The 15,368-nt window shown below is 36.9% G+C and overlaps 1 protein-coding gene across 1 annotated transcript in view; it reads left to right on the forward strand.

Moving 5' to 3' along the window:
- Positions 1-12,986, forward strand: part of LRRTM3 (leucine rich repeat transmembrane neuronal 3) — an 88,900-nt gene extending 75,914 nt beyond the window's left edge. The window contains exon 3 of the mRNA XM_010292996.1: positions 11,348-12,986. Coding sequence (XP_010291298.1) covers positions 11,348-11,557 — 210 coding nt within the window. The 3' untranslated portion in view covers positions 11,558-12,986. The remainder of the gene's footprint in view (positions 1-11,347) is intronic.
- Positions 12,987-15,368: the final 2,382 nt, after the last annotated feature.

Here is a 15,368-nt window from a genome sequence, read left to right on the forward strand (position 1 = left end):
TATCGAGGGCTAAAAGCTAATGCTCAAAATTTGAAATTGCAGCAGGTGGATTCACTGTGAGTCTCAGCACCGTCAGGCTTTTCTGTCTCCTTTCCTGGTGTCAAGAAAGCATATTTTGGGACATGACACTTAAAGAAAGAGAGCATTAGGGCACTTTACTGAAATGTAGCCAAAGAGATACAGTAGAATAGAAAGAAAAGTAAGTGTGAATGAGATAACAGACTAATGGCAACCAACAACAGTATAACTGAAAGTTGGAGAGGTTACACAAATTAATAGGGTTAATAATAAGAAGGATGCTTCCTCTTAAAGACAGAAATAGAGGGAAAACAAGAGAAATAAGAAAAAAAAAAAAGAGGTTAACAGTTGGGAGATAACAAGAGAGAGAAAGGGCAAAGTGGAAGAAGGAAGACTTCTCTATTTTCAGTACTACCAACTGTCCTCATATTTCCTAAGGCCACTACTACTGGAGCTTTGAGAAGTTCAGCTTTAACTAAAGTTAGAACCTAGTCTTCATAGTTAGATACAAAAGCTATATAACATTCCCCAACTACTCACAGACACCAAAAAGTAAACAAGAAGCTGAAGATTATACTAAAAAAGACCTTCCTTTTCTTAAGTTAGGGTCATGACTTCTTTGGAGTCTGACTTGTTCTCAGTACTCATGAGTAGGTAATACTTCAGCTGATGGTTTATTCAGTGCTATTTATTTTGCTGCTGTTTTATTTCTCCCTTTTCTTTGTTTACAAACAAGCCTGAAGAAAAGTAATGACATTTCCTGTTACAGCATTTAGGGGATATTAAAATTGCTTGTGACACTAAAATAATTAGAGAAGGATAAAGAAAATAAGATTATATTAATCACACTCTACACAGGTCTATCTGATATATGAGAATCTAACCTTTGAAGAATAGAGTACTCAAAAAAACTCGACTTAAAGCAATATGATGGGCCAAAAAGTTCAACAATCAACCAAAACAACCACGCCTGATGAAAACCTGTAAAAATAGCTGCAGTTTGTGCTGCAACTGATTAGATAAGGGATATATCCACCCTTCAGCAATTTTTGCTCATTAAGAGGAATACCACAGAATACAATACACAGACCTTACCCTCCACAAATCTCCCCTAAACAAAAAGTCCATTTCTGCAAGACACCCTGCACAACCAGGCCCTGGGGTATTTAACTAAACAAAGCACTCATGTTTAGCTAAGCCTGGCTTGCATCAATTTTTCTACACTTAACTGTAATACACTGTTTCTTCAAATTTACGATACAATAGGTTTTTTTGAAAAGGGAGACAGACCTCCCCTAAATATGAAACAAATCCATAATATAAACCAAATTAATTCATTAGTTCATTTCATTCAGCTCCCTTTCCTTCTACATATACCAATAAAGTCTAGCTTCCTTTTCAGTATTCTGAAACTGGCAGGGAAGAAGGGAAGGAGCTGCACTAACCTCTTTTAAGGCTTGTCCACAAGACTGACAGGTGTATGCGTACAGTATGTACACATCTACCCACACATGTGTGGCTTACAAACATATTCTCTTCCAGACCTCTCTACAAATACCTTATTTACTTTTCAAAGGGGTCTTTTTTACGTGCTTTTTATGCATGAAAACTCTTCGTATTTTAAGATTACCTATTGATTGCTAAATAATGATTTATAACTAATATACAGTGTGATGTTCAAGTTCTCCAAGCTGCAACAAACAAAACCAGCTAGCTTTTCCTATATGTAACAAATGCTTGCTATCTAACGCTTTGAACTGAATCCATCATTTATCCACCATCTGAAGTAAAAGCTTTATCTGTGTTGATTTATTTTTAGTCCCACAAAGTTCAGAGCTGTCTTTTATAACGATACTTCCTCAATTATGCCTTCAGAGCCTATCAATAAACACAAAGTTTTGTATACAAGCAAAAAACAAATGAGAAATCTAAAAAGGTTAATGCTCAAGAGATACAGAACTAATTGTAATAACATTTTTAGAAATAATATAGGGAAATATACACTTCATATTAAATATTATGAAGTATACTTCAAACAATGCATCAACTGGAAGGATAAATTTTTATTCATAATCATACACTCTCATACCTACTCCCCTAACTGGATTTTTTTTTTTTTTTTAAATAACAGTTCTTCAAGTTCTAATGTAGTAAATTCAAAACTGCAGGTTGTTAAAGTAAAAAAACCAAAAACAATCAAAAAAACCCACACCAAAAAAAAATCACAAACCAAAAGAACACACACACACAAACAAATAAACAAAAAGGCAAAACAATTATTTATCTTGTCAGGCAGAACAATATTTAGAACTTGTTCATTTTTTAACATTAATAGCCAATATGAACGTCTAACTAAAATAAAATGTAATACATACTGCTTTCAAAGCCAAGCAAGCAATTAAAGCTAATCAAGTCACAAGTTGTTCTCATCCCACGAATGTCACATTCTTTGCAGGAAGGAAAGATGTTAAGCAAATGTCACCCTGTTCAAATTTTGAGAAAACTATAACAACATGTAAGACAAAACGTCCAGCAACTAGGAAACCACAGCTATTTCATAGTCTGAACTCCAAGAAACTGAACCAGAATGAAAAATAAAGCTTTTTAGTTCTGCTTCCTCCTCATCCTTAGCTTCTAGTTCTCAAAAATAAAAAGAAAGGGGTGATATTCCCCAGCAGCTGTTAACAGCTGTTTACTTTGGCATATCAAAAACTGGTAGAGGCCATTGTCAAAACTAGTATATTCAACTTGCTGAAAAATTTTTGCCAATTACTTCTACTTTAAAATTAAGATACCAAACCTACATTGACATAACTAAAAAAAAAAGCATGTTTTTTTCATGGAACCCAACAGTGGCTGAATACTGTCTGTACCCTCTCCTATTCCTCAGAAAAAATCAGCTTCTTGTTTACATGTCCAACATTCACCAAAAAAGTTCAGAAGTACTGGCCTTTGCTTTCAAAGGTGATTCTTACTTTTTAACACCACTCTCCTCTCCCAGGGAATATGCGGCATCATAAATTACTTAAAATTCACGTTAAACATTGAACAGATAAGAATACTATTACTGATGGACTATAATACTAATCATGTACTTATTAAGCTTTTTCTTTTTTGTGTCAATATAAACACAGGGCATTCAACCACTAGAACAAGTCTAGAAGCAGCAACTACTTCAATAGCAACTTCAAAGTAATGGTTCTTACGTTGCCATGGAGACAAGTGGTCCTCACATTCAGTGAGACCGAACAGATTATTTAAGAAGCTTAAAATACAGATGTGATGCAAACCTCTCACCTGTCCTTTGCTTCCTCACTCTTATCTTTCTCTGATAAGAATGTACAGTTAAGACACGTTTGGTCTAACATGGCAGCAAAGACTGGGCACAAAACAGATGCGTAGTAATACATGTTTGTTCCGGTTGCATTATCTCTTACAATGTGGGACCCCAATTTAGGTAACCAGAGATGAACATGTTGGAATAGAAAAATTACCAAAGCCAAGCAGACAACATGGAACATATCACTACTGTACTTTATTGCCCAGATTTACTGCAGAGAAGGAAAATCATAGCAGAAGAAAAGCAGATGTTCTTGAACAACAAAAAAGACATTTTCATGTTGAAATCACATACATCTGGACAGATGTGCCCTTTGAATAGTAAACACAATTCTCCCTCACCAAGAGGGCATTAACTTAATGTTTGTGTGCAGAAAAATTTTGCTGTTTGATGAAAGCTACTGTTACTACTCAGACTTTTGGTAGGTTTTTAATAACAGCCTGAATAGAGCAGAAATAAATGTTGAGAGAAGCAGAAAAAGTTGGCAAATATCCTTCCCTTTGCAATCCTTCACTTGCACAACTCCTCCCTGCTATTCACAAGTAAAGCTGGGGGAGTTAATACCAATGCCTTGTGACATTTTATGCCAAAGTTCTCACCAGCTGATCTAACAACATATTGCCCTTTCTCAGGCCTTTAGAATTTGGACTTTGAAAGGTTGAAATATGCAGACACAGGTTTTGAAGAACAACCACATAAGAATTTGGAAGTTTAAAGGAAAACTAAGATCTTTAAAAGCGATTGGCAATTTTTACAGCCAGCCATTTTCATCATTTTAAAGAGACCACAATTTAATCTGAGGTACTCGTTGCCTTACAGTAAGGCCTCCTCACAGTGTGTGCAAATACCACCACCAACAAAAAGTAACTCCTGGTAACCCTACCCCCACGGCAGTTACATTTTGCTAGAGGAGCTAAGAGGATCTGAACTATAAATCCATGGCTCTCCCAAAAGGGGCTACAACGGGTTTATCTATTCCTCTAACAGAAGCTTGAGTTTAATCATCTCTCTTGTTTCACAGTACAGCACTTTTAAGTAAATACACGCTTGAAGAAGCAGACAATGAAAGAAATGGGACAATATCATAATCAGATAGGTACTTTCTTTTCGTAACTATACCTACCAGACAGCTCTAGGGCTTTCACAGAAAGCCACTGGATATGCTACTTAAGGGTGAAAATAAGGGACTTGTTACATGCAAGACCTGCCTGAATCACAGACAGGATTTAAATGTGGGGATGCAGGGGCAGGACACATAGGTGAAGGTACCGAACAATCTTGCTACAGTCATGTCCTAAGACTCCATAAGGCCCAGGGACTCAGCTTCAAGGAGAAGTCAGTTAAAAAGCTTGAATGAGTGTTCAGGTAATTCTTGTGCAACTTTATCAATAAACCAGAACCCTGTGAAGTACTTCAAATATTCCAAGACCTACCTAGGTTTTTGGAAGAAAACAGGAACGACTAAGGAGCAAAGTATCTGCAAGGCTACTACACTGTGGCTGGGGTGTATATTCAACTGGTTTTCTCCATTCAGCCCAAGAAGTAGTTTCTAGCAAGAGTCCAAAAATTCACAGAACTGCTATAGTCCAGCAGCACTGGAACAAGACTTTTTGGATTACACTCATACATAGCATTTTCTCTGCATCTGCTGGCAACAGAAGAAAAAGAAACAACCAAGTTAGTATAAGCCCTCTTTGGGAAATAATAGTGTTAGAGAGAAACGGAAAAGGATCTGGGGAAAATCAGTTCCTCTTGAGAGAAAAACAGGACATAGGAAACAGGGTGAAATGTTCTGAAATGTCTGCAGTAAAATCTGAGATAGGCATTACAATGCCCCGCAATGTTGCCTATGAAAACAAATGGCACCTATGGCAGACTGCATAGAGAGGGGCAGACAGGAAAAACTGAGAAACTGTGCCTACAGCCTCCGTTATGCAAAGTAGTTCTGGCTACAAGAGACAGCTCTCAGAGGGCAGCGTAAGATGCATTTCAGTGGAATGAGCTCGGGGTAGGCCAGAGGACAGGACCATTGGGTTGGCAGAGGGATGGAGTCACAGGAGAGCGAAAGGCAGATGCAAAAGAAGTCACAAGGTATTGTGTGAAGACTTCGAGAAATGGAAGAGAAAAGCAGGAGACAAGACAGAAAACATATAGATGAGAAATACAGAAAAATAGGGCAGAGGGTGACAAAGAAAAACAGGTAAACACGTCTGACCACGCTAAAGAAGAGGGTATAATGAAGTTTGGAGTAGGCAAGTTGGGAAGTTTAGACAGGGGGCTGAGAAAGCAGAGGTAGCAAAAACAATGCACAATTTGACAAGTGATTTGCAAGTAAGAAAGCTTGTGGGAAGGAGGGATAGTTAGAGAAGAATCAAAGGTACGCTGGAAATATTGGCTAATAAGTATGAACAAAATGGGTTCAGTGATGCTTTGCTGAGAACAGCATTCAACAGTGAGGTTCATAGGCATAGGAAACAGGAGAGAAACTAGAAATTCAGGGGGTTCCCAAATGAAGACAGAAACTGCCTTCATTTGTAATTCAAAGTCTGAAATCAGGTTGTTAAGATTCACAAAAGAGCCAATTTAGATAAGATTTCTTAAATACATTAATTATAATTTATTCTAATGTATTCTCTATCTAATAAGTCCAAGGTATTTTATTCCTTCCAAGCTTCCTTTTTTCTGTTTTGCATGCATAAGGATTCAAAAACAGTACTATTCAAAATTTAACCCCCAATAAATTTAAATAACATGGCAAATACATCACAATGACAAAATAATGGATAGTAAAGTATCAGGTTTGTTCTAAGGTTCATTTGAAATAACAGGATTCTTCACAGTGGCCATGAATAAAGCATTTAATTTTGATTCATGCCAATAAAACCTTTATAATTCTCTGGTATATATTACAAGGACTTGTTCCATTCTTTTTTACTGAAACCAGTAGCAAAATTCTACTGACTTCTATATGAAACAGATTTAATTCTTAAATATTGACCATATGCTGATTTATTATATTCCCATGGCTATGTTGTAATAACATTCCTATATTCAGTAAATTTTCAGAATGATACATCACAGCTCTATTGCTTCCATCCTCAGCTCAGTTTACTCTCCTATTTCAGTGTACAACCTGGTTTACTTATTTTCATCCCTCCTGCTCACGATCCTCTGGTTTTCAGCTCCTTATCTCTGCCACCTCCAAGGATAATATTCCTTTGCCCTATCATATTTTCCCATGCCTACATTCTGAAGCCGCTCCAAATCTGTGGCTATGTCCTTATACTTTTAGTTTCCAAGCTTTCATTTCCAGGATTCTGTGGCTGAGTCTTGAAATCCCCCCAGGAGGTTTGAACACCCCACGTCCATCAAATTTAACAAAACACCAAAATCCTTAGGCTGAAAATATTGCCTCTAATTCTAAATACAATAAATCTGGAAAAAAATGCAATTCTGTTTCTTACGGAAGACAAGCCAAGGTCAAGCAATTAGATAAGAACACCACTACAACACCAGAAGCTTAATAAACGCTGTATGCTTTTGCTAGAACCTTCCTCATCTTTGCTGACTGCCAAGATATTAATTTGTATCTCACAGCATTCCCTCCCCAATCAGTTTACAGCTGTTTAGTAGTGAATATTCTTCTGCAATCTGAATAAAATGACCTATTTCCTCCAGATCTCTAATTGTTAGAGAGAAGCCAGAACAAAATTCTCAATCTCACTTTCTTTTTAATCTGTGGTAACTTTTATGTGAGAAAGGATCAAAACAGAAATGTGAAAACATCAACATACCAAACACTGGATTAGATTCTTGTCCAGACTTAACAGAATTATTTTTTTTTAAATTCTGTTTTGATATGCAGTTTTGTAAATGCAACCTTTGAGCTACATTTTCTATATAAAACAAGTCTAGAGTTTTAGGCTTACTTATTAAAAAATATAGGGTTTCTGGAACATTTTTCCTCCCCACACTGTAGAGAAATTTAATACTATGCAATGAAATTCAGCTTGCAGGACAGATGCTTCCTTGAATAGTAATTCCAATTTTAAGGCTTCTAAACTGTAAATCTGAGATAAGCTGAGGCTCTTTGGATGCTCATCTGAACCTGAACTCCAAACAATATGAAGTTCACACATCACTAGTAATTAAACAAGGCAGTGGTTTTTACCCCAGAATTGCTGACAAAGAGATGAGAGCTATCACTACAAATGCTGTGGCATCGCTTACTTGAATTATTTTTAAAAGTTCAAAGAACAGGAGGTTTACAGAGATAGAACTTTTACTGAGACACATACCACTATCAGAAGGAAAACAGGAAGGAAAAATGCAATGGAGGAAATACAAATAGGGATGTTCCTTGTTCAATTACCATGCCATGACGGTTGACAGTTCTGTTCCAGGACTATAACCTAAGAAGCCCAAAGTGATCCAGCACACCCAGCGACCCATAAAGCAGCAGCTGGCAGCAGCTTCACTTGCCAGTTACAAATGAGCTGCAATATGAACTGGAGTGACCAAGAAGTCTCCTTCCCCAAATACTTACACTAAAAAGAAACATAGCAGGTGGTCAGATCCTGACCATTCTAGGAAACAGAGACAGAAGGGGAAAAAAAGATGCAACAAGAGAAAAGGAGTAGGTCATAAGAACATATGTGGAAGATTTTATAACAGGTCTGAATATTACTAATTTTCCTAAAGGTGGAGATTTTGCATTCTACAGGAATGACCCGGTTACAAGAGAACCAGTGCAGACTCTTCTGAACAGTGCCATCATTCCTGGTTCATATTTGCCCAGAATAAGGTAGAATTGCCAACACAATTTCATACATCACTTCAGAAACAGTAAGGGAGAACCACACAAGCAAATTTTTTTCAGAACGGAAACTTTACCAGACTAAGGAAAATGTCACTAGTTCTGTTTCTCTAATCTCAGCTAGGCCTTAGATCTCCTCCCATGTGGGCTTCCCACTCAGACCTGTACGTGCACGCATGAAAGAGTGCGTGTGTGCAATCATCTACATTGCATGGCACGTATAGTTTGCTTAGCCCACCTTACACTCCTGACCAACAGCCGACAGAGGTGCTTTACTGCCATGTCAGCATCAGAAAGAAACTAGAACAAGCCCATAACCATAATCAGCTTGTTTCTGACTATAGGTCTGAAGCAGTTAAAGTGCTCCTTTCCTCCCTTCCACTTTCCTTCTATTCTGATGTTGCTGAAAACAGAATATGATCAAGTGTCAGCAATTTAGATAAATTACACAAAAATACATGAAAAAAGGCAACTGCGAATACGACCAAGTATTAAGATCATAACAGACACACACTTTTTCCAGTCCAACATACATACAACAAATCTTTTACAAAAATTTATGCAAGCCTCGCTCATCCAAACAGAAACAGGTTTTAATTTTTACAAATCATGTCAATCCCTATCTTCTGTTTTAATAGATGCCACGCTAAATATCTCTGTGTTGACTATTCCAACCAAAATGTGGGTAGCAGCACATTTGAAGCCAGATTGTATAGCATTTTGTCTGGTTTCCAAATGGACATGGACATGTGGATAGGCATTAGTGATTCAAGGCCATTCACCACCTTTTGCTCCTGTAAAAAAACCGCAATGCAAATATGACTAAATTAGCTGAATGAGCAGAGAAGAAGTAAGTACCAGCACATCTACATGATTCCCTGTACAGCCAGAGCCTTTACGCCACTTTTCCTTTTTGTACACTCTTTGGGACGTCTCAAGCCTTCTAGCCTCACTGTTTACTAAGGCGGTTCATTCAATAAGAAATTTCGTATAACTCTCAGACACGTCTATCTGGTTAACAGAACATGAGTGGAGAGGGAGGTGGCTTTGCTTACATCCTGTCTCCAGAATTTATGGCAGTCTTTATGTTAGGTAGAAATTGGACCAGAGGTGTTTCTACCCTACAGTACTATAGGAACTGAAAGCAGAATCAAGCTCGGAAGGAGAGGATCAGTCCTGTTTACAGTAGGGCTTAAGAACTGTGTTGGTTGCACTGAAATTGCTACTTGAGGAGATCACCTAGGGGCCAGGGTTCTGGATGTGATCACGGTAATGATGAGGACATAGCACAGCACTGTAGTCTTTCCTCTATCATGAGGGCAAAGCTGTAGGAGACCGTACATGTTTATGGCATTGCAGCCTCCAAAGTAATCCATGCCCACAGTGACACCATCCAATATTGTGCCACATTCATGAAATTAGGTTAGGCAACACATTTTGAGCTGTAAAAGGAAATGTTCAATAGTCTAAGAAAAGATACTGTGTTTATGAAGACACTTGCCTTAAGAAAAGATAAGTGTTTATGAAAGGGAAAAAATGTGGAGCATTTCTTCTTATTGCATGTATTTAAAACGCCAGAGTTGTTCCTGAGGTAAAGTCTCTTCATTATGTTAAGAAAGCACGAGGTGTTCATCCAGTGTTTCATCATGAGGGATAAAAACCAAAACTCACCCAAGGCTGCTACATGAAATGCAGAGAGAGCTCATGAATTTTTGTGAGTGAAAAGACACAGATCACCAGACACCTATGATACAGTATGGTGTCTTTAACCTTAAATCTTTCAAATACAAGAGTCAAGATAGAAAAAGATACACTCCACTGGTTTTCTGATTCTATTCTATGAAAATACAGTTTTGACACAGGTTTAACCAATATTCTTCCAATTCAGACAGTGTGATGGACATCACACTGGACATACGTCCATCTTCTAAGCTGAATGTTATTTAGCTCCACACGAGCTATCAATATCTCACATGGAGGTAGAAAAGTAATCCATTTCCTTATATTTTTCAGTCTATCTCTATGTTTCACATCGCATATGAGCAGTGTTTACAATGGGACTTCCAAGACACTGTCAGGAGCATGCAGAGGTACAGGTGGGACATCCAAATGCATCAATCAGCTGTGCTAATGAGAAACAGTTGTGTTTTGTACTATATCATATTTCAAATTAAAATGCTTTTAAATATTACCCGTCTACATATTTAGTTTTATTACATTTCACTCAGTCTTCAAAATAACAGCAAGAGAACAACAAAAGTCACAAATAAAAGTTGTTCTCTTTAGTTTTACAATGGGTGGGAAATCTGATTTCTAGATACTTAAATGCATGATTCATACAGCCATTACAATATAGCCACCTTTTTCACACTTCCGTTCTCTTAATATATGTAAAAATAAATCTAACAGTACAAATACATGCTGTTCAAAAGCTGTATTAATTTTGTCTCTAATTCTACACTATAGTGTAAGTAATTCTATGCTGAAGTGTGTTCAAAATCCCAACAAAACAGTAAAAAAATTTTAGTAAGTTTTCAGCCTAAAGCATTTGAATTAAGCCTGCAATAGTGAAGCTTCCACAAGAGCTACCACAGCACAACAGAGGATGAAGCTATCATCTACCATAGTCCAAAATTTACTGAAAGCTGCTAGATTCAAATCGATGCTTATGCTATAAATAATAGGAAACGTGTCATCTGTATTTCCCAGCAGACCAAAGGTATCAGCACCCACTATATTCAAGATCCACTAACCACTCTTAAACTTGAAAAGCAATTCAAATTTCATTTGAAATATTCCATATATCCCCAGTTGAGTCACTCCTCTTTCTCCTCCCTGGTAGATTGACTTTAGCAGAGGCTAATTACATTCTAAAGATAATTTGAGTTCAATCACATCTTAATCCTCACAAACTCATTCAAGCACACACCTAGCCCTGGGCCACAGGGTGGCAGTGGTTAGGTTTAAAACACCCTAGTAAAGACCAGGGTTTGGGTGGAGTGGAGGGGGTAGAGAGATAAGAGAGAAGGAAGAGCTTTATTTATGTGCAGCACTATATTTGGCATTAGCCAATGTTTTTAGACAGTCCGTTTCTTCAACATCAAATTCAGCCAAGTACAATTTGATTATATCTTTTGGTAACTGGCTGTTTTTCATCTTTGTTTTTCCCCTAGATACCATTGTCTATGAATGTGTCAACATTTCTTGCCTATGATCAGCCCACGATAAGTTACTGTGGAGTACATCATGAACTGCTTGCTCACAAGCCCTATGACTCGAATAACCAGGAAGAAACAGTGGAAACACACCTAGAAACTGATCTGGATCTGAGCACAATAACAACAGCGGCACGAATCAAGGAACACAGTCAGCAGCTGGCATAACTGGGGCTTTTTTGTTGTTGCCTTTTTTCCCCGTAGCAGAGGCTGCAACCAAATTCTATGTAACATTATGGACAGAAGTGAGAAGACATAGTATTACGGATTCTAGGATCCCTATTCAAATTAAAAAAGAATCACAAAGATTAATTGTTTCAAGTCTACAATTTGTAATCAGTTAAGTTGTGCAGTATTTTATTGACTTCAGCGTACAACCCTTGAAGTGAAATCTTTTTCAAAATTCATCTTACCTACCTGTATAAACTGTACAGATGTAATGTATTTTTCATATTGTAAAGTTTCAATTACCAAGAACAGCTGGTATGTACAGTACCATAATTTAATTACATCTTACTTTACAAGCTTCAGTTTCTAAAGTTTCAAATTAACAAAAGTTATTTCTTGTGTTATTAAGTTACTCTGTTTTGTAGGGATCATTTTGTTACTGCTTTTGTGCCCAGAAAACTTTAATCTAAAATTCTGTCCTTTGCAGAATATGCACCATTTTTACCGTGTTTAATGTGTAGAATTTTATCTACTTGTTCCAGAAGTAATGCATTAACCAAAAGGAAGGTTTAACTATTTAGACTTCTAAGAAATACTTGAAATACATAGCCAAGTTTTCTTATAAATGAAAATCCAAAAAAGGTAACAAATTCTCCTCAAACTTACCTGTTGCTTGGAAATACAACCTGATTTCTAATTCAGAAAAACGTAATGATAAATGGATGTATTTTAACAACAAAGTTTACGTACGCAACCATTAGACAATTCTGATGACGTTTTGTAAAATCTCACTGTCCTGCAAGACAGTATGGACAGGAGACTTCAATAGGCAGCTGTCTACAAAACCTGCTCTGAAAGAATAGCCTGCCAAATCAGGCATTCATATTCGAAGACAAATGGGCCCAAAACCTACTTCTGTCAAAGATAGCTGGTGACAGAAGTGGCACCAGAAACAAGCCCTTAGAGTTATGCTACTCCTAGAATGTAAAACGTTACTCAAAAGTAAGCCTCTACTTTGCTGAAAAATACAGGAATTTGGACCAAATGGTAAAGGTTTAATAGTCCTTTAACATTACGATGCATCAAACTAAGCAAATAAACCCCAAACCTTAAAATATTAAAAAATGTAGTATTAAGTCTTTAAGAATTACTACATTGCTTATTTGTCTGCCATTTATTATCTGGATCGAAGCATTCTTATATCCCATTGTTTGGTTTTAAATCTTCAAGACTTCTCAATACTGTATAAGAATAACTTTTATAATACTACACTCATGTTGTAATCATAAAAGATTACAGAAACTAGAAACACATTATATCATGCCAACTTGGTGAAATATAAAAGGGAACACGAGCCTTCTAAAATATAGAAGGAAAAGTTTCATATGGTGAAGCAACTTTTTTTATAATAAAGAGAAATTATATAACCACAAATCTATTTTTCTCAATGTTTATCCCACCATATTTTCGTGTAGCTTCAAAGCAGAAGGCTAAAATTTGAAATTACAGTTCAATTGTTTGTACAAAATATAAAGCAAATATAATGAAAAATAGCATCAAAATACTGTTAACGAATCTGCATTCACTATCTTTTAAGTGGAAACAAAGTGTCAAAACAGAATACATTGTACGGGTTATTTATTTAGCATCTTAGATTTTGTAACATATTTTGCATAAATTATTTGCTATTCAAAACATTACTTGTCTTTTTAAGACTCATCTTAAACATCCACACTTCAGTTTCTTATTTCTTTACTACATGGGTCCTTGAGTTTCTGGTCATCATCTACAGTGCTGGAATTTTACTATGCACAGTTTGAAAATACATTTGGTTAATTACAAAATGAAACCAAAAATGCAGGTGTCATTCTGAAGTTGAGTGACTTTTGTACTGCAGGAAGAAGTTAACTGCTTCATTTCAAAGTTGTTTTTATGGTTTAGCATTTAGGTGTTCTGATCAGAATAGAAGGCTTGAGCTGTTAGGAACAAATATCGTGCTCCCAAAAGACCGTTTCACTTACTCTGTCCTTCCTATTTCTTACTTCTACCCGCTGCCCTCAAATATTTATGGCGTGTGAATGTGGTCCTGGTATTGATGCAGTTACTCAAAATGCACTGTTCAAAGGCTCCATGTACTTCTAATTTATGGAGAAGTGTAAGACACAAATCTTTTCAATGTTAGACACTCTAATGAACTTAGAGTAAGGAACATGAGAAAATAATTTCTTTTGCCAAGACATGCAAAATCTTTTTGACTAATCCGGTTAAACAAGCACAACTGGGTACATATTCACATACACACAAACACTTCTCCTTTTGCTTTTTCTCCTCAATAATGAGGCATACATTAATGAATCTGGTTTGTCTTGGACCTCTCCTGAAGGGCACGTAGTTTCAGACCAGCGTATCAACAGACAAACGGTAGAACAGCAGGGTCACAGAAGTAGCAGTCATTCCGCACCTCACGGGTCTGCTATACTACCACAATCAACTTCGTGGGCACTTGTAGCGCCAGGCTCTCTGGAAGCACCATGGGCCACTCCAGTGCTCTGAAAGACAAATACAACATCCCAGGGCCCAAAGCAGCCGTGGAATACATGCCCACCCCAAATCTAGTGTGTTAAAACATATGTTTCCATACATATAACTGGATATTATTTTTTTAACGGACTACATCAACCCAAAATCTGCTATTCTCAACAAAATGAATGTCTTCAAGAAAACCAGATGGCAAGTAGGTACCTTCCCTAAAAAAATCTGTACCATAAAAAAAAAAAAACCACAAACAACCACCTAGGTTAAGCTAACCCAAACAAGGACTCATTCTTAAGGTCCTATGTTAACATGTCTACACCTGCTTTCCAATAGATTACTACCAGCTATATACTGACTCGGAGTGCACGGAAATAGTAAATGCTCTAGTATGTGGACAAAACAAAAAAGCATCACCTAATAAAGCCCAAGTCTTCTAAGCTACGTTGGCAAGAAGAAAGTAGGCTGAGCCTATGGGTTCAAACTTTTATTTACAGAGGGTCACTTTCATATAACATTTCCCTTTGCAATAAAATCCATAAACCAGAAATAAAGGTAGCCAACAGCAACAATCTCAGTTTTAGTTAAGTGACACCACCATACCCTGGTAGATCATTTTATCAGGAAAAAGCTGGGTAAATTCATTAAGCTTGCAAAATACAAACTGCTGGGTTTACAACCTCTATCAATAAAAACCCCCAGAGAACTGTAAAAATAAATCTAGCTACAAGCAACAATTCACACCATCTATCAGTGGCTCATGCTTTTAGAGCAATTTACAGGCCTGAAACACCCATCAGGAAATTGAGCACAAGTATCTGAATGGAGATCCTATGTAAAGAAGAAGGTATATAGGAAGATTAATAATTAATCTGAAAAATTACTGCATGTCTCAAGACAGTATATAAAAAAATAACAAACACCAAAATAACATCTATACAAGAAAGCAAATGGCTGTTTCAATTAAAAAGTGATCAAAAATTGCTGTATATATTCACAGGGGATCTGAGAGCTACCACTAAGAAAAATATATACACACACACACACACACACAGTTTATAGAGATACATCACAAACATCAGACTCCTTTTGGCAACATACAACAAACAGAAAATGTACCAGCCTCTGAAGTTGTGTGTTAGCTTGCTTACTGACAGCCACTCAGTTTCTTCCCTTCCCTCTCAAGGCATTTTTTATCTCACTGTTATTTCCAATCCGCAGATTGGACAAGAGAACAGAAACTGCAAAAACCATAACGTGAATGGTAAAAAAACCAAAC

Source organism: Phaethon lepturus, unplaced genomic scaffold (genome assembly GCF_000687285.1).
Source record: "Phaethon lepturus isolate BGI_N335 unplaced genomic scaffold, ASM68728v1 scaffold9358, whole genome shotgun sequence".
Taxonomy (NCBI): Eukaryota; Metazoa; Chordata; class Aves; order Phaethontiformes; family Phaethontidae; genus Phaethon; species Phaethon lepturus.